The 26,674-nt window shown below is 40.4% G+C and overlaps 1 protein-coding gene across 1 annotated transcript in view; it reads right to left on the bottom strand.

Annotated features, from left to right (window-relative positions):
- The window catches only part of LOC131542739 (NLR family CARD domain-containing protein 3-like), a 32,348-nt gene extending 5,891 nt beyond the window's left edge, over positions 1–26,457 (bottom strand). Inside the window, exons 1-10 of the mRNA XM_058779689.1 lie at positions 26,355–26,457; positions 21,488–21,573; positions 21,153–21,269; positions 20,898–21,014; positions 19,327–19,443; positions 19,093–19,209; positions 18,254–18,271; positions 15,483–17,252; positions 14,651–14,824; positions 14,367–14,540 (exon numbers count right to left, since the gene is read on the bottom strand). Of these exons, the coding sequence (XP_058635672.1) occupies positions 14,367–14,540; positions 14,651–14,824; positions 15,483–17,252; positions 18,254–18,271; positions 19,093–19,209; positions 19,327–19,443; positions 20,898–21,014; positions 21,153–21,269; positions 21,488–21,537 (2,654 nt within the window). The 5' untranslated portion in view covers positions 21,538–21,573; positions 26,355–26,457. The remainder of the gene's footprint in view (positions 1–14,366; positions 14,541–14,650; positions 14,825–15,482; positions 17,253–18,253; positions 18,272–19,092; positions 19,210–19,326; positions 19,444–20,897; positions 21,015–21,152; positions 21,270–21,487; positions 21,574–26,354) is intronic.
- Between the last annotated feature and the right edge of the window lie 217 nt (positions 26,458–26,674).

The following is a 26,674-nucleotide window of genomic DNA, read 5'->3' as shown; positions in this document are numbered from 1 at the left end:
TCAAAATATTACTTAAGACCAATACAAAGAAAGGATTTTTAGAAATCTTGGCCAACTGAAAAGTATGAAAATGGAAAGTATGAGCATGTACAGCACTCAATACTTATCGAGTCGATCAGTCTGTGGCACTGCTCAGGTGTTATGAGAGCCCAGGTTGCTCTGATAGTGGCCTTCAGCTCTTCTGCATTGTTGGGTCTGGTGTCTCTCATCTTCCTCTTGACAATACCCCGGGCCGCGGTCCGGGTCCGGACCCAGAAGCCGTCCCATCTGGACCCGGACGTACATATCTAGCTTCTATTTCAACTGGCGCAGCTTTTGTAGTCTTTACGGTAGCGGACTCCGGTCCGAGTCCGTGAAGGCTTGTGACATAATGAAATGAATACCAAACGCTAATTTCTAGTACATCAAATTTATATCTAGCAGATCAAGGTCAGCTCTAGAGCCGTTTGGGTGCGCTCGTGTGTGCAGTGATGAGAGCAGGGAGCTGCCTGCTGCGCGCAGACAGATGAAACTTTCAGTGGGTGAAAAGCAATGGCATTTTCAAAAATTAGGAAAGTTGACGGGTCCTTAAAAATCTTAAATGTTACAAGAAAGTCTTAATTATGATTTCAGGAGGTGTTAAATGTGGGGACTGAAAGACAAGGATTGCGCTATTCTTTGAATAAATATGAGCGCTGCACGTTTCAAAGTCATCTGCTTCGCTGCTTTGTGGAGTCTGTCTCTTGGGCTTTGTGTACTGCCATTCCCAAAGCGCCACCTGCTGGAAGAGAATGATTTTCCATTTTCAATCAGCCCGGACAGTCTGCTGTTGTCAAAGGCCAATGTGAAAATCAATCTATGTTTTTAAGCAAACACGCAGAGTTGTAAATGTGAACTGGTGGATCAACAAGAAGATGTGTTATAAAATGTAAACAATTAAGGCAGTAAAATATATTTATATGTTATTTAATTAATATAATACTTGATTGTTTTTGTGAAAACCTGCATCTGAACAGTAAATCGTGCTTTTTAAAGTCATTTAATTTTTTTATTTATTTTTATTTTTTTGTGCAGGTCTTAAAAAAAAAAGGTCTTTAAAAGTCTTGAATTTAAGCTTAAATATCCTGCAGATACCCTGGCCTGGCAAAAACCATCAATTGTTTTTTATATATAATTGTTCGGACCTCGGCTGGTGGGGAGGGTTCATTACTGGACCTTGAGCCGTTTTAGTTGAAGACCCCTGCTCTATGGGGTTCAGGTCAGGCGAGTTTGCTGGCCAATCAAGCACAGTAACACTATGGTCATTGAACCAGCTGTTGGTACCTTTGGCAGTGTGGGCAGGTGCCAAGTCCTGCTGGAAAATGAAATCAGCATCTCCATAAAGCTTGTCAACAGAAGGAAGCATGAAGTGCTCTAAAATTCCCTGGTAGATGGCTGCGTTGACTGTGGACATCAGAAAACACAGTGGACCAACACCAGCAGATGACATGGCAGCCCAAATCATCACTGACTGTGGAAACTTCACACTGGACTTCAACCAACATGGATTCTGTGCCTCTCCACTCTTCCTTCAGACTCTGGGACCTTGATTTCCAAATGAAATGTAAAATTTACTTTCATCTGAAAAGAGGACTTTGGACCACTGAGCAACAGTCCAGTTCTTTTTCTCCACAGCCCAGTTAAGATGCATCTGACGTTGTCTCTGGTTCAGAAGTGGCTTGGTAGCCCTTTTCCTGAAGACGTCTGAGCGTGGTGACTCTTGATGCACTGACTCCAGCTTCAGTTCTCTCCTTGTGAAGCTCTCCCAAGTGTTTGAATCGGCTTTGCTTGACTGTATTCTCAAGCTTGCGGTCATCCCTGTTGCTTGTGCACCTTTTCCTACCCAAATTCTTCCTTCCAGTCAACTTTGCATTTAATATGCTTTGATACAGCACTCTGTAAACAGCCACCCCTTTCAGTAATGACCTTCTGTGACTTACCCTCTTTGTGGAGAGTGTCAATGTTCGTCTTCTGGATCATTGCCAAGTCAGCAGGCTTCCCCATTATTGTGGTTTCAAAGAACAAGAGATACCCAGAATTTATACTGTAGGGATGGTCATTTATTCAAACTCAAATGTAAATATTCTAATATTTTGAGATACTGATTTTTGACTTTCATGAGCTGTAAGCTCTAATCATCAAAATTAAAAGAAATAAACATTTGAAATATATCAGTCTGTGTGTAATGAATGAATATAATATACAAGTTTCACTTTTTGAATGGAATTAGTGAAATAAATCAACTTTTTGATGATATTCTAATTATATGACCAGCACCTGTATATCGCTTTATTGTGTATTGCTGTACACCCAAAGCGCTTAACAATCATGAGGGGGTCTCTCCTCAACCACCACCACTGTGCAGTATCCACTTGGATGATGCGACGGCAGCCACAGTACAACAGCGCCAGTGCGCTCACCGCACACCAGCTACAGGTGGAGAGGAGAGAGAGTGATGGAGCCAATTCAATGAATGTGGATTATTAGGAGGCCATGACTGACAAAGGCCAGTGGAGGGAATTTGGCCAGGACACCAGGGTTACACCCCTACTCTTTTACGAGAAGTGCCATGGGATTTTTAATGACCACAGAGAGTCAGGACCTCGGTTTAACGTCTCATCCAAAGGATGGTGCTTGTTTGACAGTAGAGTGTCCCCATCACTATACTGGGGCGTTAGAACCCACACTGACCACAGGGTGAGCACCCCCTGCTGGCCTCACTAACACCTCTTCCAACAGCAACCTAGTTTTCCCAGGAGGTCTCCCATCCAGGTACTGACCAGGCTCAACCCTGTTTAGCTTCAGTGGGCAACCAGTCTTGGACTGAGGAAGTTTAGCATATCACCTAAGATCCTCAACAACTTCTACAGCTGTGTTGTTGAAAGCGTCTTGACCAACTGCATCACCATGTTGTACGGCAGCACTACTATGAGGGACCGCAAACATCTGCAGAGAGTGGTGAAGACTGCTGAGAAGATCATCAGGACTCCACTGCCCTCTATGCAGACCATTTACCACAGCAGAGTCCACAGGAGTGCTGCCTCCATCCTTAAGGACCCAACCCACCCACAACACAGACTGTTCACACTCCTACCCTCAGGACAAAGGTACAGGAGTGTGAAATGCAGGACTTCCAGATTAAGGGACTCGTTCTTTCCCTCAGCCTTTAGACCTCTGTCTAAACAGGTAGTCAGAGGACATAGACTAGTCTCATCCATCTCATAGATTAGTTGGACTAAATTGTTCTTTCTCATTTGCACATTTGTTAATGTTACTGCTGCTATTATTATCAAGTAGCTACATCTCAGTTTGCACATTTTAATGCTACTGCTGCTGCTATTGTCTTGGCATTCACTGTGGACAGCAAATAAATAATTTGATTGTACAGGGAAACTTGTTTTCCTCACTGTGCACATGACAATAAACGCTTTGAATCTCTTGAATCTTAAATCTCTTGAATATTTAAATGGTGGTTTGAATCAGAACCTGTGATGATTGACATTGATAAACATGGCAATGGACAGGATAAATATAACCTGATACGGTACCGTGTCTTGCGAAAGTATTCATACCCCTTAATTTTTTTCACGTTTTGTTATGTTGCTGCCTTATGTTAAACTGTTTTAATTTCCTTTCTTTTCCACATCAACCTACACTCCATACACCATAATGATAAAGCAAAAAACAGGTTTTTAACATCTTTGCAAATTTATTAAAAATGAAAAACTTAAATGATTCCTTTGCATAAGTATTCATACCCTTATCTGGGACAGTTGAAATTTAGCTCAGGAGTATTCATATTGCTTGTAGATGTTACTACACTTCGAGTGAGGTTAACCTGTGGCAAATTCAATTGAATGGGTATGAATTGGAAAGGCACACACATCTTAAAGGGGTCATTGGATGCAAAATTCACTTTTGCATGTTGTTTGAACATAAATGTGTGTTGGCAGTGTGTGTACACATCCACCCTATAATGTTAAAAATTCACCCAGTGGTTTTTTTTAAATTCCCCAAAATAATAACCCCTTTCTCAAATCAAGTCGTTCTCAGCTTCTTGGCTGTGTGACGTCACACAAACCCAGGCCGCTCCCACGATTGTTGATTGAAACTGGTGTTTTACCTTAGACCCACCCTTAGTGAGCTGTATACAGTCCGGCATTGTTTCGGCGCCGGAGCAGGTGTAGACAAGAATGTCTCCAAAGCGACTGAGGTGTTCTGTTGTTGGATAAAATAATGATCATAGCAGTTGTCATTTACTCCCGATATCTGAGCCTCTGGATTGGATTATGTTTGTTTTTTAAGTGAATGCTCCCCCGATCTACTTAAATGTGTCTATGTTTCGCGCAAATCATTCATGATCCAGTCTCACCTACAGAAGAAATGAGTATAAGGGGTTCCCCTTCAGGAACTCGAGCTGTGTTGAACGCTTTGGGAATGCCTTCAGCGAGACCATACTCTGAAACGTGTGTAATCAAACCAATGGATGGGCGTGACGTCACGGACGGGATGACGTGTGACCAGGAAGCTATAAAAGCACGTGAGGTGGATACACCGGCAGCTTCTGTCATTCAGCGAAGCGCTCTGTGTGTGTGTATGTCTTATTTACCGTTGTCTGTCATTGTGAGAAACGATAAAACCATGCCAAAGGCTAAGTCTAAGACTGATAAGGGGTGTGCTAAACAGCAGTTTAGGCTGTGTGTTCCTCCCTGCCCTCGTTACATCACGGGTGGGGAGACACACAGCCTTTGTGTTGTTGCTTGGGAGCGAAGCACGCTGAGTCTCAAGGGAGCTGACTGTCCAAATTGCGAGTGCCTCTTGCTGTGGACACTTTACTCCCAGATGGCTCTCTTTGAGGAGGGAGCCCTCACCAGCGCTCCCCGCGGCTCTGGGGCGTGGTGATTGCGGTCGTGAGGTTCGCAGGTGGATCTCGTGGAGATCTTCCTCTGCCACGGGATCCAGTGCCTCCGAGGGTTTAGAAGCACGCTCCGATGGACTATCGTTCAAAGCACGCTCCGATCAAACTATCGTCTTCTGAGGAGGGCGATGGTGAGGGCGCCGATGAACCACCCCAGTCTGCACAGTACAAGGAGGTGATAACTCACACTGTGGCCAAGTTAAATCTAGAATGGCCTGCCAAGAAGCAGGCTGAACCCTCAAAAAGCAAATTAGATGAGCATTTTTTTGAGGTCTAAGCTGCTACCTCCTAGCTGGGGTTTGCCGTTTTTCCCCGATCTCCATACTGAGGTTTTGAGATTGTGGGCAAGACCATATTCGGCCCGCCACTTTAGTCCCTCTCTCATTGATTACAGCAACACCTCGGGACTAAATGAGCGCGGTTATAGAGCGATGCCCCGGGTTGAGCAGACACTCACGGGCTATCTGTCTCCCGGTGTGGCATCGTCTCTAAAAGCCCTGGCACTGCCTGTACATGGCAGCAGGTCAGGCTGGTGCTTGCTTGCATACGATGGCAGTTTTGCAGGCATACCAAGCAGACCTGCTGAAAGAGCTAGATGAGGGCGGGGAAGTTAAATCTGAGGTATTCAAGAGCTAAGAAGAACTGCTGATTTGTCTCTCCGCGCCACAAAGGAGACTGCCAAAGCAATCGGGCGGTCTATGGCAGCCCTAGTGGCCGTGGAGAGGCATCTTTGGTTGACCCCGTCAGATATAAAGAAAGACAGGGTCTTTCTCCTTGATGCCCTGCTTGCGCCTTCTTGCCTGTTTGACGATGCCGTCAACTCTGTCGTCGACAGGTTTCAGGAGGCTCGTAAACAAGCGGCGGTGTTTCAGCGGTTCTTGCCTCGCAGCTCTCTAGTTCACAGGGCTGATAGACAGGAGCAGCCCCAACCGTGTACCCATTCCTCACTTGACCCAGTTAATGGCCCGGTCGGTTCAGTGCTGGAGTTCTTGCAGGCTAGATTCTCTGCAGGGTTGACCCACTCCACTCTGAAGGTGTACGTGGCAGCAATAATTGCTTACCACGGCACTCTCGGTGGTCAGTCTGTGGGAAGACACCTCCTGGTTACACGTTTCCTCCGCGGTGCGCTGAGGCTGAAGCCTCCCGTATGATTTCCCCCCGTGTGACCTGGCCGTGGTCCTGGAGGCTCTCTATAAACCTCTGTTTGAACCTTTAGAGGAGGTTTCAGATCGAGTTGTGACACTTAAAACTGTCTTCCTGTTAGCTTTCACATCGCTGAAGAGAGTCGGAGATTTGCAGGCCTTGTCAGTTCAGACCCTCAGTAGGTGGATTGCTGATGCCATTACTATGTCATATGAGTCCACTGGCCTTCCCTCACCCTTTAGGGTCAAGGCTCACTCCACCCGAAGTGTGGCAGCCTCCAAGGCCTTCCTGTCAGGTGTGGCTATGCAGGATATATGTAACGCTGCGGGCTGGTCTACACCGCTCACCTTTGTCAGGTTTTACGACCTCGACATTCGTACCACTCCTGGTTCTTCCGTCCTTTTGCCGTAGCTGTGCTGTTTATACACACTACGCAGGGACTTGAAAGTCTGGCGGCGTGGGCATCTCATTCCCAAAGTGTTCGACGCAGCTTGAGTTCCTGAAGGGGAACGTCTCAAGGTTACATATGTAACCCTAGTTCCCAGAGGGAACGAGACGCTGCGTCTCCTGCCATACTTCCGGCATCCCTGCGAGCGCTTCCTTCATTCTCTAGAAGCTGCCAGTGTATTGACCTCACGTGCTTTTATAGCTTCCTGGTCACACGTCACCCAGTCCGTTGGTTTGATTACACACGTTTCAGAGCATGGTCTCGCTGAATGCGACACCTATCACAGCACTCATATATAAGGTCCTTCAGTATTATCACCAGCTTTCGCGTTGCTCAATAGCTAATTACCCACCTCCATCCCCGACGACTCCTCTTGTCAGTCAGGATTCAGCCTTCTGATTGTCCTTGAATCAGACCAATCTAAAATGTTACATTAAATTATTGAACCTTAATGATATTTGCAATAAATTTATGTTAGTTCTGTTCTGTTTACACTGGAGGGTTATTGCTGCTCTCCCGGCTCTTATCCATGCTAGACTGGAATTGGGAGTTCTTGCCCAGAACAGAACCATAATTGTCAGTCACCTTTGACGATAGTGGTCCTGACAGAAGTATAGACTTTTCATTAAGACCCTAAAGAATCATATCAACTTGTGGAAAATGGGCATCTGATGACCCCTTTAATAAAAGGTCTAACAGCTGATAATGCATATCAGAGCAAAAACCAAGCCCTGAGGTCAAAATAACTGCCTGTAGAGCTCAGAAACAGGTTTGCGTCAAGCCACACATCTGGGGAAGAGTTCAGAAAACAATTCTGCTTCATTGAAGTGTCACAGAAGCATGTAGTCTCTGTTACACTTAATAAAACAAGTTTGAAACAACCAGGACTCTTCCTAGAGCTGGCCTCCTGGCCAAACTGAGCAATTGATGGAGAAGGGCTTTGGTTAGTGTGGTGAGCAAGAATTTGATTGTCACTCTAGTTGAGCTCCATGATCATATATGGAGATGGGAGAAATCTACAGAAGGACAAACATCACTGCAACACTCCACCAGGCTTTATGGTGGTTCAGCAAGACTCAATCCTCTCTTCAGTGAAGACACATGAAAACACACTTGGAATTTGCAAAAAAGCACCTAAAGGACCGTCAGACCTTGAGAAACAATATTCTCTGGTCTGATGAACCTCAATTCCAAACATCATGTTTGAAGGAAACCAAACACTGCTCATCCCCTGCAGAGAAAAGTGTGCTGGTAGCAGCCTCTGGCTGTTTATCAGTGGCAGGGACTGAGAGACTCATCAGAGTAGAAGAAAAGCTCAATGCACCAAAATATTGAGATAGCCTTAATGAAAACCCAGTCCAGAGCATTCAGAACCTTAGACTGGGCAGAAGAGGTGAGGAGAAGAATGGCAGATAATTGCCAAATGCTGATGAGCAAAGCTTGTCGCATCAAACAAAAAAGACTTGAGACATCATGTGGTGTCAGGTGTTGTGATGAGCTATAGCCAATGAAAGAGCAAGGCATGGGTTGAGGTGACCGGAAGAAAAACAACAGCAGCAACATGGCTTAAAGGAAAGTTTGGACATAATAAATGGAGCAAAATTTTTCATCGTGCTAACAGCTTGCAGCGCTAATTTCTTTCTGACGTCCATTTTCAAATAACCCTGATAGCACACGTACATCTTGGAGACGTCTATTTGACGTCTGCATTTACATCTGCAATACGTCTATAGGACGTCTCCTTTTAGATGTCAAATGGACGTCTATTAGATGTCTTTAAGATGTTTATGATTTAGAATGTATGTAAAACTGACATCTTACTGTCAGACGTTTGTAGACAGCAGATGCTTTACAGATCATGAGATCTTTAACAGACTTGCAGATGTACGTGTGCTATCTGGGAAACAACTCCTGTTTCACGTGTGTTTTCTTGACAAAACGTGGTTTAGAGACCTTGTAGAGTTGCTGTCAGCACGTGTAGTGTGTAACCCCCGGTTGCTGATCTTTACAGTGCCGTGAAAAGGTTTTTACCCCTTCCGGTTTTTTTTTTATTTTTTATTTTTTGCATATTTGTCACACTTAAAAGATTCAGATAATCAAACAAATTTTAATATTACACAAATATAATGCAAGTAAATACAAAATGCAGTTTTTAAATGATGATTTCATTTATTAAGGGAAAAAAGCTGTCCAAATCTACCTGGCCCTACGTAAAAAATTAATTGCTCCCTCCTGTTAAATCATGAAAGAACTGTGATTAACCACATTATTTTACAAAGCTGAGTTCAATTTCACTAGCCAAACCCAGGCCTGATTACTGCCAGACCTGTTGAATCAAGAAATCACTTAAATAGAACCTGTCTGACAAAGTGAAGCATGGTTAAAGAGCAACACATCATGCCGCTATCTAAAGAAATTCAAGAACAGATGAGAAACAAAATAGTTGACATGTATCAGTCTGGAAAGGGTTCTAAGGCTTTGGGACTCCAGCGAACCACGGTCAGAGCCATTATCCACAAATGGAGAAAACTTGGAACAGTGGTGAACCTTCCCAGGAGTTGCCGGCCTACCAAAATTACTCCAAGAGCGCAATGACGACTCATCCAGGAGGTCATAAAAGAACACAGAACAACATCTAAAGAACTGCAGGCCTCACTTGCCTCAATTAAGGTCAGTGTTCATGATTCAACAATAATAAAGAGACTGGGAAAAAATGGCATCCATGGGGGAGTTCCAAGGCAAAAGCCATTGCTGACCAAAAAGAACACAAAGGCCGTCTCACATTTGCCAAAAAATATCTTGATTATCCCCAAGACTTTTGGGCAAATATTCTGTGGACTGATGAGACAAAATTTGAACTTTTTGGAAGGTGTGTGTCCCGTTACATCTGCCGTAAACCAGCACTGTACATAGTCACGTAGTGTGAACACCAGAACGACTTATAGACAGACAATCAAGTCATGTAGTCTGAACAGCACAGCGATCTGCCAACGTTTAAAGTTGTGTAGTGTGAACTTGGCTTAAGTAAGCAGGTGAGTCTTTCTCTTGCATGAGCGACGAGACCAGAGAATGAGGTGACAGCAGGTGCAGATGGTTAGAATTCAAGTAAATGCGTACAAGCCTGTGGAGCTGAGAAATTTGGTGGTAAAGATGCCACTTGGCCTGTGTAATGTTACTTTTTATAGGAAGCAGTTATTTCTGAAGCAGTAGGTTGGGGCTTGCCTTTTATTTTGTGAACTCCGTTTTCTCCTGGTTTTTGGCCAGGTAGGAAAGGCTCCTGTAATTCTTTTGGGGATTTTCTTTGTTAGGTAATTTAAGCTTTCGAAACCCTTAGTCTAACTTTTGGTTTGTTATTTTGGCCTGGATCCCCTTCCAAAGTTATGTGCTTCTAGTAATTATTAATTTATGAAATAATAAACAAATTTTTCAACATGTGAACAAAACCTCTATTGTGGTCATTGTGAGCTGGGACAGGAGAGGAGGAGTGAAGTTATTCTTTAATTTTATTCTTGTCACCGGCCTTACCAACCCTAGACTGGTCAGGTTGTGACAATACCGACGTATTAGATTCTAGTATCGTACCATTGAGGAAGCAGATTTTCTCTGCAACCTTCTGTCAGCACACAGACGAGAGGACACAGACGTAAGTGCACAAACAGTATGTTTATTTGGCAGAGGCGGGGGGTGAAGAGCAAAGCAGAGAGTCAAGGTGGGTAAACAGAGAGAACTGGTTACGTGGGGCTTGTTCGTGAGCAGAATCCTTTCCTGTGTTCCTCCCAGGAGAACTGTAGAGATCTGGAGAATGAGGGAACGGTGGAGCACTGGAGCTGAAGAGAACGGGGGATGATCGCTAGACAAACAGGCAGGTAAGTAGAGCAGAAGAGAGTCAGGTAAGTACACAATGAATGTTCAATACTAGACAGTGCCTGTGCGGGAGGAATGCCTTCATATAGTGCTCGGGCTGAGTGGTGACAGGTGGCGGTGGTTAGTACTCAGGTGATTGTGATCTGGTGAGCGTGATTGGTGGTGACTGTGACTCTCTGACACCTTCATCTCCACCAGGTTAATCCACAGGTGGCGTTCCTGGACCACCAGAGTGGACATCACCCAACCAAAAGCCTGCGCTGTGACCTTCGTTGCTCATAGGACAAAGTTGGTTGTTGTGCGCAGCTCCTGGACTACTCTTGTGCAGGTCTTTATGTGCCTTGGCCTGATAGATTGCAGGATAGCCATGGCATGCACCGCGGAAGCAGCCTGTCCAGCAGCACTGTAAGCCCTCGTAGTCATGGATGAGGTAAAGCAAGGAACTGGGATGGAACATGGTTGTCCCTTACGGAAAGAAAATATATTTGATTATATATGAACGGTAAATATATTAAAGAATTTTCAGAATATTGGTAATTATATAGAATAATACATTGTGGTAATATATTACAAGATACTGAGTTATACATAAGGAATTGCCGCTTTCCATATATTGGGGAATATATGTCAACATATATGGTGCTCAAATAGTCATATGTATATGGGAATATGTATTAGCAATATATGACACAATTCAAGGTAAATACTTATTTTAATATATTTTCATATATGGAATTATATATTTGTAAATATATAAATATTGGCTACACATAATTTAACATATATGCAGTATAATGTCATTATATATATATATATATATATATATATATATATATATATATATATATACAGTGGGGCAAAAAGTATTTAGTCAGCCACCAATTGTGCAAGTTCTCCCACTTAAAAAGATGAGAGAGGCCTGTAATTTTCATCATAGGTATACCTCAACTATGAGAGACAAAATGAGAAAAAAAATCCAGAAAATCACATTGAAGAGCAATGAAAATTTGCTCTTTTTTTCACACTGCTGAAGCACCCAGGGGAGCTCTCCACATTTAACTGTTTACAAACAGAGAGACCACTGGAATGCACCGTTATTCCAACAGACTTGTTTAGAAGTGAATGGAAGAGTAATCAGTACTATAGCTGACTACTCTGCTCCAAAGAGAAGGACAAAAGGCATCTCCTTTTATACCCATATATCCAGGAAATGCATGCAAATTCCATTTCCCAATTTTCATTGGCCTTTTTTGAAGTATGAGAGGTCTTTAGGGCTCCTAAATGTGACTCCTAGTTTTACTACATCAACACAATGTTGAGTAAGTGACAGATAGGCAACTTGAGTAACAGAACAGCAACTTCAGATTAAAAAAATATTATAGCTACAAATATTTATTATTTGTATATGATTGCATTTCTATCATGACAACTCTCAGAAGATTTTAGCATGGTAATGGATTTGACAGTACTAATGTATTTGGTCTTGGTGGAATAGATCTGCTACGCTGCTGCTGTTGGTTATTGCTGTAGTTGTAGATTATTGCTGCCGCTGTACAGGAACTTGCCATACAGCGCTGTGAGTATTTAAGACATGCTGCTGCTGCTGCACAAATAGCATGTAAAATAACCCCTAGCTGATCTATACAGGTGGAGCTGGGGAAGGTGGAGGATTTCAGAGGAACTCTGAAAGCGCACTGCAAAATGCTCAAGTGGATGTTAACCAGCCATTTAAATGTAAAGCAGCAAGCTCATTGGCTGTGTATGCAACATGAACCAATCAGGTTGTGCCAAGTCGTTTAATGCTGTGAATATCATCAGTTACGTGAAGACCCATCAGCCTGCGCCATCTAGAGTTTCATGAAAGAGCTAGGCATTTTTCAATTGACCGTTGACAAAAGCTACAAATTTCCTGCATAGCTGTGCTAGTTTTATCTAATAAATAATCTCATTTAATTAAGATAATCAATATAATGTACAATCAAAATCCAATTGGAATCGGGGTCCTGGTTCACTATCTGCCGTATTTATTGGATCTCTCTCTATATCTGTTTTAACCTTTTCAAATAAGATGAACCAAAAAAAAGAAATATGTTATTAACTTATGCTATAAGACAGAGATATGCTATTCATATATGCTATTTGAACAGAACTACGATGTCAGAAACCGGAAATTGTTAGCAGATGCATCACCTGTAACGAGAGCAAGTCTCCCAGACAATTACCATCCGGCTTATTGCACCCTTTGCCGGTTCCTCGCCAACCATGGTCTCATCTGGCTATAGACTTTATCACTGATATCCCCAAATGCAATGCCAATACCACAATACTCACCGTCATAGATCGCTTCTCCAAGGCCTGTCACTTAATTCCACTTCCAAAACGACCCACAGCTTTCGAAACGGCTGAATCCCTATGCAACTTTGTGTTTCGCTCCTAAGGCCTCCCTGAGGATATCGTGGACAGATCGAGGTCCCAAATTCACCTCCAGAGTTTGGTCAACTTTCTTCCAAAAACTTGGAATATCCTCACTTCAGGATATTACCCGCAATCTAATGGCCAGACTGAGCGGCTCAATCAGGAGATCACACGATTCCTCAGATCCAGACTAACTCCTTTCCAATGCGTAATGGGCTTCCAACCACCTTTATTCCCATAGTCGGGAGAGTTCACCGAGGTACCTGCTATCAACGACTGGCTCCAGAGGAGCGAAAACATTTGGAACCAGGCTCACACCCACTTGCTACATGCCGTTAGGAGGCAGAAGTTGCAAACTGATCGTCACCGTCACTCCAATCCTGAATACACTCCAGGTCAATGGGTCTGGTTATCTACCCGAGAGCTCCGCCTCAGACGTCCGTGCAGGAAACTCAGTCCCAGGTACATGGGTCCCTTCCAAATTGTTAAACAAATAACACCAGTTTCTTACCGTTTGGCATTACCTGGTAATTATCGTATTTCTCCTACATTTCATGTTTCACTTCTCAAACCCGCTGGTGGCCCGAAAGAGAAGGAGGAGGAGCAGACCAGTGACCAGGGCCCTCCACCCATCTTGGTTGATGGCGAGGAGGTATACCAGGCTCGTGAACTACTTGATTCCAGTTGCTGGGGAGGACTCCTCCAATATCTGATAGATTGGGAGGGGTACGGACCGGAGGGGCGATCCTGGGTCAGTACTGAGGACATCCTCGATCCCACACTCATAACCGAGTTCCATAGGACACACCCGGATAAACCGGCCCCTCGACCTCGCGGAAGACCCCGCCTCCTTGCCTCAGGAGCCGCTCACAGGGAGGGGGCTCTGTCACAAATGAGACTCCCACAGTGCTTCCCACTCGCCACCAGAGGGAGCTCTCCCCTGAGTATTGAACTGCAATTTGGACTACATTTCCTACTCACGTACCTGGCTCTGATTGCACATGCACCTAACCTGCATTAGTGGACTATTTATACAGCTCTCAGACTCTCCCTCATTGCGAAGTCTTGTATTGCCCCAGTGTGCATTTCTGAGTGTTTCTTTCTGTGTCTTGTCTATCTGTGGATTACCTTTGGATTGCCCTCATGGATTGCCCTCATGCCCGTCCCTGGATTCCGAGTTGTCTTGCCTTTACTGTTGTGTTTGCTGGTGATTGACCCTGCCTGTTCTACCACGTTTTCAATAAAACTGCAAATGGATCCTCAATCAGTTGAAGCCTCGTTACACTATTATGGACAGATAAATGCTATTCAGCTATAGACTCCTTGTCTCTGAAGGCCAATAATCATGTCTGGAACCATACTTGACAGCAAACTCGCAAACCACATGTGTTTGCAGAACATCACCTTAATTTCTCAATGAAATCACAAAACTCTCTCTTGTGTGTGTGAGAGAGGCATGTTTTTTGCCTCCTACATCTTTGTCAGAACTACAACTATAAACTCTTAGTGAATATTTCTTGCTAAGTAACAGTATATGTGACTCTCAGAGAGATGATTTACCACAGTATCTCCAGATTAAAGTGAGGGTCCTCCAGTCCGTTAGAGAGTAGTTTCACTCCTGATGGTCCTAGTTTATTTCCAGACAGATTCAGTTCTTTCAGGTGTGAAGGGTTTGATCTCAGAGCTGAAGTCAGAACAGCACAACCTTTATCTGTGACACCACAATCAACCAACCTGTAGAGAACAATTACATTTTTCATTTTTGTTTTAAATTTGTAAATAATTTCTTTATTCATCATAGGAGGAAAATGGAGGAGAATGCTGACACATTTACATAATCTTACCGCAGTGTTTTCAGTTTACATTGAGGATCATCCAGTACAGAAGAGATCATATTAATTCCTAGGTCTTTCAGTTTATTTCCAGTTAGGTCCAAATAACTCAGGTGTGAGGGGTTTGATCTTAGAGCTGAAGCCAGAGCAGCACAACCTTCATCTGTGACACTGCAATCACTCAACCTTTAGAGAACAAATGGACACTTGTTAGTCTCTTAGTTCAGGATATATCAGATCAGTAGAAATTTCACAATCAAAAAAAGAGACTTGTACTTTAGATTGGACCAAATTGCATTAAGTAGTCTCTCTTTTTTTAAATGGGGGCTTGATAGTGTTAATTTCAATATGAGCATAATAAATGTAATTTTTTATGCATTATCCAATGACCTTATGAAGCACCTAATTAAGATCAAAACAGCATCATCTTTAGTTATCTGACAGGATACTTTTTTTTTTTTTTCTTTTTTAAATGTATTTTATTGTTCATTAATCCCAGTAAGTGAGGAATGAGGATGGTATTTTTATACAATCTTACTGCAATATTTCCAGGTTACAGTGAGGATCCATCAGTCCATCTGAGATCAGCTTCACTCCTGCATCTTGTAGCTTATTTCCAGACAGATCCAGATCTCGCAGGTGTGAGGGGTTTGAGCTCAGAGCTGAAGCCAGAACAGCACAACCTTTATCTGTAACACCACACCTACACAATCTGTATAGATTAATGAATGTTAATGAACTAATGACAACAGGTGCAGTTAAAGAAAACAATGTGAAAACTTTGCAAAATGTAATTCAGTGATTTTTGTGTAGTGGTGTAGTAATTGTTGACATTTTTACTTACTGAGCTGATCTAGATTCTTTAATCACAGGCAACATTTTCTGAAGAACTTCATCTGCAGTATTTTGTGCTCCCATGAATTTTTTTAGATCAAATGTTTCCATCTTCTGCTCTGATGTCAGCAACACAAAAACCAGAGCTGACCACTGTGAAGAAGAGAGTTTGATTTGATTTATTTTTCCAGATGCCAGATAATCCTGGATCTCCTGCATTAGTGAATCATCGCCCAGTTCATTCAGACAGTGGAACAGATTGATGGATCTCTCTGGAGAGAGATTCTCCCTGATCTTCTGTTTGATGTACTCAGTTGTTTCCTTTTTATTGTAGGAGCAGCTTCCTGTCTGTGTCAGTAGTTCTTGTAAGAGAGTCTGATTAGACTCCACTGAGAGACCCAGAAGAAAGCGTAGGAAAAGGTCCAGATGTCCATTCTTGCTCTGTAAAGCCTCATCCACAGCTATCTGATGTAGGTCAAATAATGAACTATTTTTCATCCAATTTAAGACCTTAGAGAAGATATTTTGTTCGGTGGCATGGTCGAACACATTTATGTAGTCTGTAAAGGAGAGGTGTGCATATAAAGCTGCTAGATGTTCTTGAATGCTCAGATGAACAAAGCAGAAGACCTTCCCCTGATACAAGCCAAATTCCTCCTTGAAGATCTGTGTGCACAATCCTGAGTACACGGATGCTTCTGTCACATCAATGCCACTCTCTCTCAGGTCTTCATCATAGAAGATCAGGTTGCCTTTCACAAGCTGCTGAAAAGCCAGTTTCCCCAACTTGAGGATCACATCTTCATCTTTCACTTTCTTCTCATAGTCCTTCTCATGTTTAATGTTTGTCTGAAGGATCAAGAAGTATGTGTACATTTGAGTAACAGTCTTAGGGATCTTTCCTTTCCATGATTTCCCCAATATTCCCTCTAGAACAGTGGCTGAGATCCAGCAGAACACTGGGATGTGGCACATGATGTGTAGGCTCCTTGATGACTTCAGGTGTGAGATGATTATGTTGGCCAGACTCTGATCATTGATTCTCTTTCTGAAGTATTCCTCCTTCTGTGGGTCATTGAAGCCTCGTACCTCTGTCACTCGATGGACACACTCAGAGGGGATGAGATCAGCTGCTGCTGGTCTGGAGGTGATCCAGATGAGAGCAGAGGGCAGCAGATTTCCTGCAATGAGGTTCGTCAGAAGCACATCCACTGTGGCAGATTTACTTACATCACACAACCTCACATTGCTCTGGAAATCCAGAGACAGACGACACTCATCCAGACCATCAAAGATGAAGAAACCTTTAGATTCATCACTGGATATTTTAATTTCTTTTGTTTCAGGAAACAAAACCTGAAGTAGACCTGAAAGACTGAGTCTTTTGTCCTTCATCAGGTTGAGCTCTCTGAAAGGAAGTGGAAATATGAACTGGATGTCCTGATTTGCTTTCCCTTCACTCCAGTCCACAATAAACTTCTGCACAGAGACTGTTTTCCCAATGCCAGCAACTCCCTTTGTCAGCACAGTTCTGATGGGTTTGTCTTGTCCAGGTAAAGGTCTAAATATGTCATTGCATTTGATTGGTGTGTCCTCTGTTGCTGCTCTCCTGGATTGTGTCTCAATCTGTCTCACCTCATGTTGTTTATTTATCTCTCCACTTTTACTCTCTGTTATGTAGAGTTCTGTGTAGATCTCATTTAGGAGTGTTGGGTTTCCCTGTTTTGCTGTTCCTTCATGCAGACACTGAAACTTCTTCATCAGATTTGATTTGAATGTGCTTTGAAGCAGTCAAGAGCCATTAAATAAAGATTCACATAACAGATTACAACATTTAAACATTTATCAGTTAAAGAGATAAAAGTGACAGCAAACTAATCTATCTATCACATCTGTCTATCACATCTGTTCACATCTGTGGTTTGATTCTCTTGGTTCTTTTGGTCCAGACCAAAAAAATTATTCATTTAGCCCTTGGATTACTTAGCATTCACACTGTGAGAGGGTAGATCTATCTATCTATCTATCTATCTATCTATCTATCTATCTATCTATCTATCTATCTATCTATCTATCTATCTATCTATCTAGCTTCCTGTCTGTCTGTCAATTTAAACAGAAATGTACCTCAGATCAGTTGATGTGTGTCTTCCCTTAAATTCCATTGGCTTGCCCACAGACAAGTTGCCTTTCATGGACACATAGCTGGACTCTGGTGGGTTTGATCTATCTCTGTGCAATAGTCTTAGAACAGAGTACAATAGAATAGAGACATTAGCAGTATATACAAGAATTCAGATTGCTTTTACATGTAGATTGTAGATTACTTTCATATATGGAATCTATTTATCTGTCTATCTATCTGCAGATTTAGACAGTAATGTTGTATAGAATAGAGGTATTAGTAATACCCTTACCAAAAAGTAGTATACTTCAAGTTTATTTTATTAAGTATATTTAAGTAAAGTTCAAGTATATTTTTAAGTATACTTTATGTAGTAAGTATACAAATATCAGTGTACTAGTAGTATACTTGTAAGTGTACTATTTCAATACTTCTTGGGACTAAATTGGCACACTTTCTAGTATAAAAATATATACTTTTCAGTATACTTTAAGTATAACAGTAGTAAACTGAGTACGCAACTAGTTTACATCAAAATTTTTAGATTGTACTGCAACTATACTAAAAGTGAACTTATAGGTATACTGATAGTTTACTAATTAAATACTTGTAGTAGCATTTTTAGTACACTTTGAAATATAGTCTCAGTAAACTACTAGTTTAGTAGTTTTATACTGCAAGTATATTCGTAAGTTTTCTTTAAGTGAACTTGACATCATACTTTAAGTATACTACTATGTCCCTATTTAGGTATTAATTTGTATATATTTTATTATATGAATATCTGAACATACAAAACATCAAAAGAAAGAACTGCTTGTAAACAAAAACATTTTATTCTAGCTTCATGCATTTTTTTTAAACACTTGAATGTGGGTAAGTTTCATAAATAAAAAATAAAGAAAAAAATAACGTTTTGAACAAAAAGCTGAAAAAGACTATGAATTGGATTCAGAATGATAATCAAAGCGTAGATGGAGTCGATCAACACCCCAAAGCTTGACAGTCATTATTACCTCTTCATTGGTTGACATTTTATTTCATAACGTTAAACAGTTTTGATGCTGTTTTATGTCTGATGATCGTGTTAGATTACATGTGGAAGCATCTGTTGTTTCGGTTTCTTCTTCACTTGTGTTTTTTTTGGAAATTATGTACAGATGATGAGTACTAGCACCCCCTACCATATAACAATGAAAACACGGATTCTAGGAGCACAAGTATAGCTCAAGGATATTTTGACTTTTTTGAAGTATAAGTCAAGTATACTTAAATGCCATTTTAAGTATATTTCTGAGAAGTATATAAAGCCCATTTCTGAGACGTATATAAAAAGTAGACTAAAAGTAGACTTTCCTATTTTTTTTGTTTAAAAGAAGTATACTAATAGCACACTTGAATATACTTATTTTTCATAAGAGTATAGATATAAGAATAAGATATAAGACATATCTATCTATCTATCTATCTATCTATTTAGATAGAAATGCTGCACCTCAAATCAGATGATGTTTGTCTTCCCTTAAATTTTATTGGCTTGCCCATTGACTGGTCGCTCTTCATGGACACACAGCTTGCCTCTGGTGGGTTTGATCTCTCTCTGTGCAACAGACTTACAGTATAATGGAGTACAATAAAATAGAGACATAATATATACAAAAATACAGATTAATTTCACATAGGAAATTTATCTATCTGTTTATCTGTCTGTCTATCTTAAATGTTGTACCTCATATCAGTTGATGTGTGTCTTCCCTTAAATTTTATTGGCTTTCCCATAGACTGGTCACTCTTCATGGAAACACAGCTGGGCTCCGGTGGGTTTGATCTCACTCTGTGCAAAAGACTTACAATAGAACAGATACATTAAAAACAGAGATGATAAATTGGTCGATCTGTCTGCCTGTCTCTCTGTCTAGGCTTTTCCAGATATTACTTAATATCCAGAAAACAGTAGTGTACAGCACTGAAACTGCACTCATCAGAATTATCATCCTTATCATCCCCTCATTGTTTGCATCTCTATATTAGTACAACTGGACCTTAGTGTTGCTTTTGATTATACTGACCACAACATTTGTTTGGAGAGGCCTGGAAATTATGTTGGCAACAAGGGAATGGCAATGGCATGGTTTAAATCATATTTATCTGACCGTTATCACTTTGTAGCACCAAATGACGAGGTATTATATAGATCACATTTTGGTTAGGAGTACCGCAAAGCTCAGTACTAGGACCATTGTTTTTCACCCTGTACATCAGGGTTCCTCAAATCTTGCTTTGGAGGGCCAATGCGCTGCAGAGTTTAGCTCCAACCTTAAACAACTCACCTTCCTGTGATTTTCTAATGATCCTGAAGACATTGATAGTATGCTCAGGTGTGTTTGATTAGGGTTAGAGCTAAACTCTGCAGGAAAGTGGATCTCGTGGACCAAATCTGAGGATCCATGCTATACATGCTACGCTTGGGAGGTATCATTGAGAAAAATGGAGTTAGTTTTTTTCACTGTTATGTAGATGATATTCAGCCCTGTATTTCTTTGAGGCCCAATGAAACATACCAATTTACAAAATTAACGAAATGCATAGTTGATATTAAAAATTGGATGACTAGTAAGGTACTACTACTTAATTTAGGAAAAAAATAGTTTTTTTTTTTTTGTTGTTGGCATTTTCAGAACTGACAGGAAGCAAAGTGGGAGAGAGAGGAGGGGGATGGGATGGGGAAGAGGTTTTTAATTATTGGATCAAACATCTCCACATATAATAACTTATTGCTTGACTCTAGATGGATGCTCTTCTGTAGACTTACTAATCAGCTAAGAACTTGTGCTTGTCCTGCAGTTTAATTCAACTATTTTCAATTGGTCCAATATGCAGCAGCTAGAGTGCTTACTAGAACCAGGAGGCAAGACCATATTAGCTCAGTTCTGCCAACACTGTGTTGACTGCCTATTAACTATTGTCTACATTATTAATTAATGATGATTAATTAATGCTTATTACTTATAAAGCCCTGAATGTCAGTTTAAGGGTGTGTTCACATCTGTGGTTTGATTCTCTTGGTTCTTTTGGTCCAGACCAAAAAAAATTATTAATTTAGCCCTTGGATTACTCAGCATTCACACTGTGAGAGGGTAGATCTATCTATCTATCTATCTATCTATCTATCTATCTATCTATCTATCTATCTATCTATCTATCTATCTATCTATCTATCTATCTATCTATCTATCTATCTACCTACCTATACCTACCTATCTATCTATCTATCTATCTATTTAGATAGAAATGCTGCACCTCAAATCAGATGATGTTTGTCTTCCCTTAAATTTTATTGGCTTGCCCATTGACTGCTCGCTCTTCATGGACACACAGCTTGCCTCTGGTGGGTTTGATCTCTCTCTGTGCAACAGACTAGAGTAAATTAGAATAGAGACTTTAGAAAAAGACACAGAATTCATTTAGTTGATATTACATATAGGCCTACATAAATTTAGCACAGGGAGTCAATCTATATTTATCTGTCTGACTATGTAGACAGAAACATCATACCTTAGATCAGTTGTTGTTTGTTTCCCCTTAAATTTTATTGGCTTGCCCATAGACTGGTCACTCTTCATGGACACACAGCTGGACTCTGATGGGTTTGATCTCTCTCTGTGCAACATACTTGTACAATAGAATAGAGACATTATTAATAGATTCAGAATTCAAGATTTTAAACTGGACTGGCATTTTCAGTTCTTTCCAGGTTTTCAAGGATGTGTGGGAACCTATTTGTATGTCTGTCTATGTATGTCATTCAATTAGATCACCAAAACAACCATGGCAAAGATTTACCTACACTGTTAAATACAGTGAAAAACCATATGAAGACACTGATGTACCTGCATTCTGAAGGAAAATCTCTGTTGATGAATGTTTGTGCGTTCTCCATAAATCATTTTGTCTTCACAGAGCTGCATAGGTAAGTCTAAGAAGGCATACAAAAGTATTTATCACATTTTTGTGAATTAACTTGAATGTAGTATTCATGAGGACAAAATAGGTTAATGCAAGTTTCGAGATAATTCCTTGGCATGCTAAATGCCAATCTATAGACAGATTCTCAGAATATTCATGGTTTCCCACCAAGTACACCTTAACTCCTACATTAGCAAATAAAAACACTATAAAAAATGTTGATTCTTATTTTCCAATTACAGTTTTTCTCAGTCGCTTTGGTGCATTTCTCGAATCATCCTTAATATTTGCAAAGAAGTACGTGCATTTCTCAAAACAATTCGTACAAACAGCACCACACAATGGATTACCTGCAAAAGCCTGTAACTTACTCAAAATCTTTAGTTCATCTCTCAAAAGTAAGTATTTGTCAATGAACATTTCAGTGCCATCAGAATGAAAAGTCCTCGTGTCATTGTTCACAAACAAGATAGTTAAAATGCTTAGTCATGTTGTCAATATAACACTGCACTCTATTACTGTTTTTCTCAATTGCTGTGGTGCATTTCTCTGATCGGAAATGAAATTCTCAAAACTACTTGTTCAACCTCCACATCATCTAGTCACTTGTGCACATCACAAAAGCAGTTTCTCATTCTTTTGAACAAATTGCGATTGCTTTGGTACATTCATGCAACTGATTATGTACATTTGTCTGCGGTTTCCTACATTTTCAGTTGCTAATATCATGTTGCTCAAAATGTATACAGTTCTCTGTGCTATAGTCTTACCCCTCAAAACATCTAGTCATTAGTTCATCGTATAAGTAATTAAATGCAAAATGGTTGATCTAGTTATCATAAACTGTCAAGCATATTTTCTACACATTTCTATTAGACTTTTTGTAAATTTGCCATGAATTGTGCAAGTCAATCTTGACTTTCACTAATGAAGAGAATGTAGATCAACCAATTATAAATCAGTTCTCTGAAATAGCTCAAAGGTGTATCTCATGAATCTTCAATTGGAAAGCATATATAGACAGAGGACAACACAAGAGTTACAAATTCTGATGATAGATGAACATCCAGAAAACGATCAGGGTCAACAGCAAGAGGAAGAAGAGGAGAAAGGATGCTTGGTGGAAGGGTACAGAGGCAAAACAGAGGAAGAGGCAGAAGAGGCCAAGGACAGAGACACATATCAGATGAAATAAGGGCCACTGTTGTGGACTATGTTGTCAATCATGGCCTTATAATGGCTGAAGGGTGCAGCTAAATATTGGTGAGATCTACCATTCCTCGATAATTCAAACATTTCGAAACAGTCTCTTTCAATCAATATCCCACATACAGTAATGTGTAAATTTGTACATTTGAAAGGATATATGGCATACATAAGAAGCACAGCCTTCTGCATTTCAGTACAGTAACTCTCATCCAAACTCTTGTCATAGTTTACAGCAGGTAATACTAGCTGAGTGCACTGTTATATTACAGTTTTTCTCAGTCGCTTTGGTGCATTTCTCATATCAGAAATGAAATTCTCAAAACTACTTGTTCAACCTCCACATCATCTAGTCACTTGTGCACATCAAAAAAACAGTTTCTCATTCTTTTGAACAAGTTGCGATTGCTTTGGTACATTTATGCAATTGATTATGTACATTTGTCTGCGGTTTCCTACATTTCCAGTTACTATTGTCATGTTGCTCAAATGTATTATAGTTCTCTGTGCTATAGTCTTACCCCTCAAAACCTCAAGTCATTAGTTCATCGTATAAGTCATCACATGCAAAATGGTTGAACAAGTTGTACTGTAATACTGTATACTTTCTGTAATGCTTCATACAATATTACAGTATTCCACTTGCATTTTACAATATACAGTAAGTATACTTTAAACAGTGACATTTTATCTTACTCAATTTTGTGTTTTCATTACTATATTTTTTCCACATAGGACTGCAAGACAACTTCACAGGGGTGGCAGAGGGCCCCTTTTTACACCTGAACAGGAGGAGGCTATTTGCACCATGGTTGTAGAAAACAATGCCATAAGACTAAGGGAGACAAAGAGTGCCATTATAGAGGACAACAACATCTTTGAAAACATCCAAACAGTCAGCATCTCAACCATTGACAGGGTGCTGAAAAGACACCAAATGAATATGAAGCAGCTGTACACTGTTCCATTTGAAAGAAATGGTGAAAGAGTGAAGGAGCTGCGCTACCAGTATGTACAGGTAAAACATGTATGAGCATGCAGCAACTGTACCTCACAGTAAACAGTACAACATCATATAGTGATATACAGTACAGTAAGTGTGACCTTTAGACATTTGCTATGGCTGTAGAAAAGATGCAATATGTGCTGTCTACATTTGATGTAACTGTATCTTGGTCAAAATGAAAATGCATATAATTCATAAAACTCATTTTGTGTCTTCTGGACATCGCGTATAATGGAACTGGAAGCAAGTGAACCACCGCACAGCTTCATCTACATGGATGAGGCTGGCTTCAACCGAATGAAACGCAGAAGGTGTGGTCGAAATATCATCAGCCAGAGCTACAGTTGATGTGCCAGGCCAATGGGGTGGGAACATAACCATGGGTGCTGCTATCTCTGAGAATGGTGTGCTAACACATATTCCCATTATTGGGCCATACAATACAGAGCATCTTGTCACCTTTTTAGACACTCTCTACAGGGATCTCATCCCTGAACAAGAGAGGGGTCAGATTGGAGATGACCTGCCAAAGTATGTGATAGTTTGGGACAATGTCAGTTTCCATCGCTCCCACAACAGGATGCTGATGGAGTTCCTCTCACCCTACTCTCCATTCCTTAACCCATTGAGGAATTTTTCTCTGCATGGAGGTGGAAAGTATATGATCGCCAGCCACATACACCGATGACCCTTCTGGCTGCCATGGATGCAGCGTGTGATGACATCACAGCAGATCCCTGCAGAGGCTGGATAAGACACTCTAAAAGATTCTCTCCACGCTGCATCGCAAGAGAAGATATTCGTTGTGATGTGGATGAGAATTTGTGGCCCAACAGACAGGATCCTATGTTCACATTTCTACTTTTTTTTTTTTTTTTTCTTTGTGCTATGTAGTGCTGTCTTTTCCTTTCTGTATTGCAATGACATGGTCTGTCAACAAATTACAGTACAAACAGTAAAAGCGTAAATGTGAATCTTGTCCAGTCTCTTTCAATCAATATCCTACATACAGTAAGGTGTATATATGGCATACATGAAAAGTGCAGCATTCTGCATTTCAATACAGTAACTGTCATTCAAACTGTTGCAATAGTTTACATCAGAACAATAGTAAGGATGATTCAAGAAATGCACCAAAGCGACTGAGAAAAACTGTAACAACATGTAACTAAACTAAAGATGAACTAAAGATTTTGAGTTAGTTACAGGCTTTTGCAGGAAATCCATTGTGTGGTGCTGTTTGTATGAATTGTTTTGAGAAATGCACGTACTTCTTTGCAAATATTAAGGACGATTCGAGAAATGCACCAAAGCGACTGAGAAAAACTGTAGTATTACCTGATGTAAACTATGGAAACAGTTTGGATGACAGTTGCTGTATTGAAATGCAGAAGGCTGCACTTTTTATGTATGCCATATACCTATTTCAAACGTACAAATTTACACATTACTGTATGTGGGATACTGATTGAAAGACTGGATTGGATACAGTTTACTAGTGATCTGACAAAATAAAAAAAAACATTACAACATCATTGTGAAAAGAAAAAGAAATATGGACACAAAGGTGAAATTCATTGTCAGAATTTGTAACTCTTGTGTTGTCCTCTATATATGCTTTCCAATTGAAGGTTCATGAGATTCCATTGAGGTTCTTTGAGCTATTTCAGAGAACTGGTTTATAATTGGTTGATCTATATTCTCAAGTCAAGATTCACTTTCACAGTTCATAGCAAATTTACAAAAAGTCTAATAGAAATGTTTAGAACATATGCTTGACAGTTTATGATAACTAGATCAACCATTTTTCATTTAATGACTTGTACGATGAACTAATGACTAGATGTTTTGAGGGGTAAGACTATAGCACAGAGAACTGTATACATTTTGAGCAACATGACAATAGCAACTGAAAATGTAGGAAACCGCAGACAAATGTACATAATCAGTTGCATAAATGTACCAAAGCAATCGCAATTTGTTCAGAAGAATGAGAAACTGCTTTTATGATGTGCACAAGTGACTAGATGATGTGGAGGTTGAACAAGTAGTTTTGAGAATTTGATTTCTGATCAGAGAAAAACTGTATTGAAAAAAACTGTAAACGAATCTTAAGCAGCTGTAAAATGCACAGTTGAAATCCACTTTCACTTGCTCTAAGTTTGCAATCCTGATTAAAGAGAATTCACATTTCAGACACAGTGGGACGATTACCCCATTCTGTAATCAGTAAGTTAGACAATATCAAAATTCTATGATTCTATGTTTTTGTGGAAAAGAATGACTTTCCAGAAGACAATTTGTGAGTTAATAACTGAAAGTTCTTCTTGCAGTGATTTGAGGAACCAAGTTTTCATTTTATAACTTTTTAAACAAAATTAGTCACTGTAATTTACTAAGCATATCAGGATTGGAGACACAATTTATTGGCATTTTGTTTGTGATTCACCTTAACAGAGAATATATATATATATATATATATATATATATATATCGACGAGCGGAGCATCACATTTTGGGACTGGAATGTCTCATAAACAAAATGAAATAACAAATTTAAAATGTAGTTAGGACGTTACCCATGTATACATGCAACACCGTCTGTTTTCTGTTACTTCAGGACTCCCACGTAAATTGTGTGTATCCAGTAGCTGCATGACTACAGAAGTCGGGCGTTCTCCTGCAGACAGGTGTGATAAACTTACTCCTTATCTCTTACGGCGTAAGGAAAATGACGACTGCGTATAGATCAAGAGTTCAGTTTGAAACCCTGGAATAAGCCACTCTCGTAAATTCATTCAAATGTAGTAGTTGTAGTAAGCTGTCGACATGGGCGTCGCTAGGCCATTTTTAGGGGGGCTTTAGCACCCCTAAATTTCTGCTCAGCCCCCCTAAAAAT

The sequence above is a fragment of the Onychostoma macrolepis genome, chromosome 01, assembly GCF_012432095.1.
Source record: "Onychostoma macrolepis isolate SWU-2019 chromosome 01, ASM1243209v1, whole genome shotgun sequence".
Classification (NCBI taxonomy): Eukaryota; Metazoa; Chordata; class Actinopteri; order Cypriniformes; family Cyprinidae; genus Onychostoma; species Onychostoma macrolepis.
The sequence above is the reverse complement of the archived record's forward strand: the minus strand, read 5'-3'. Positions and strand labels throughout refer to the sequence as shown.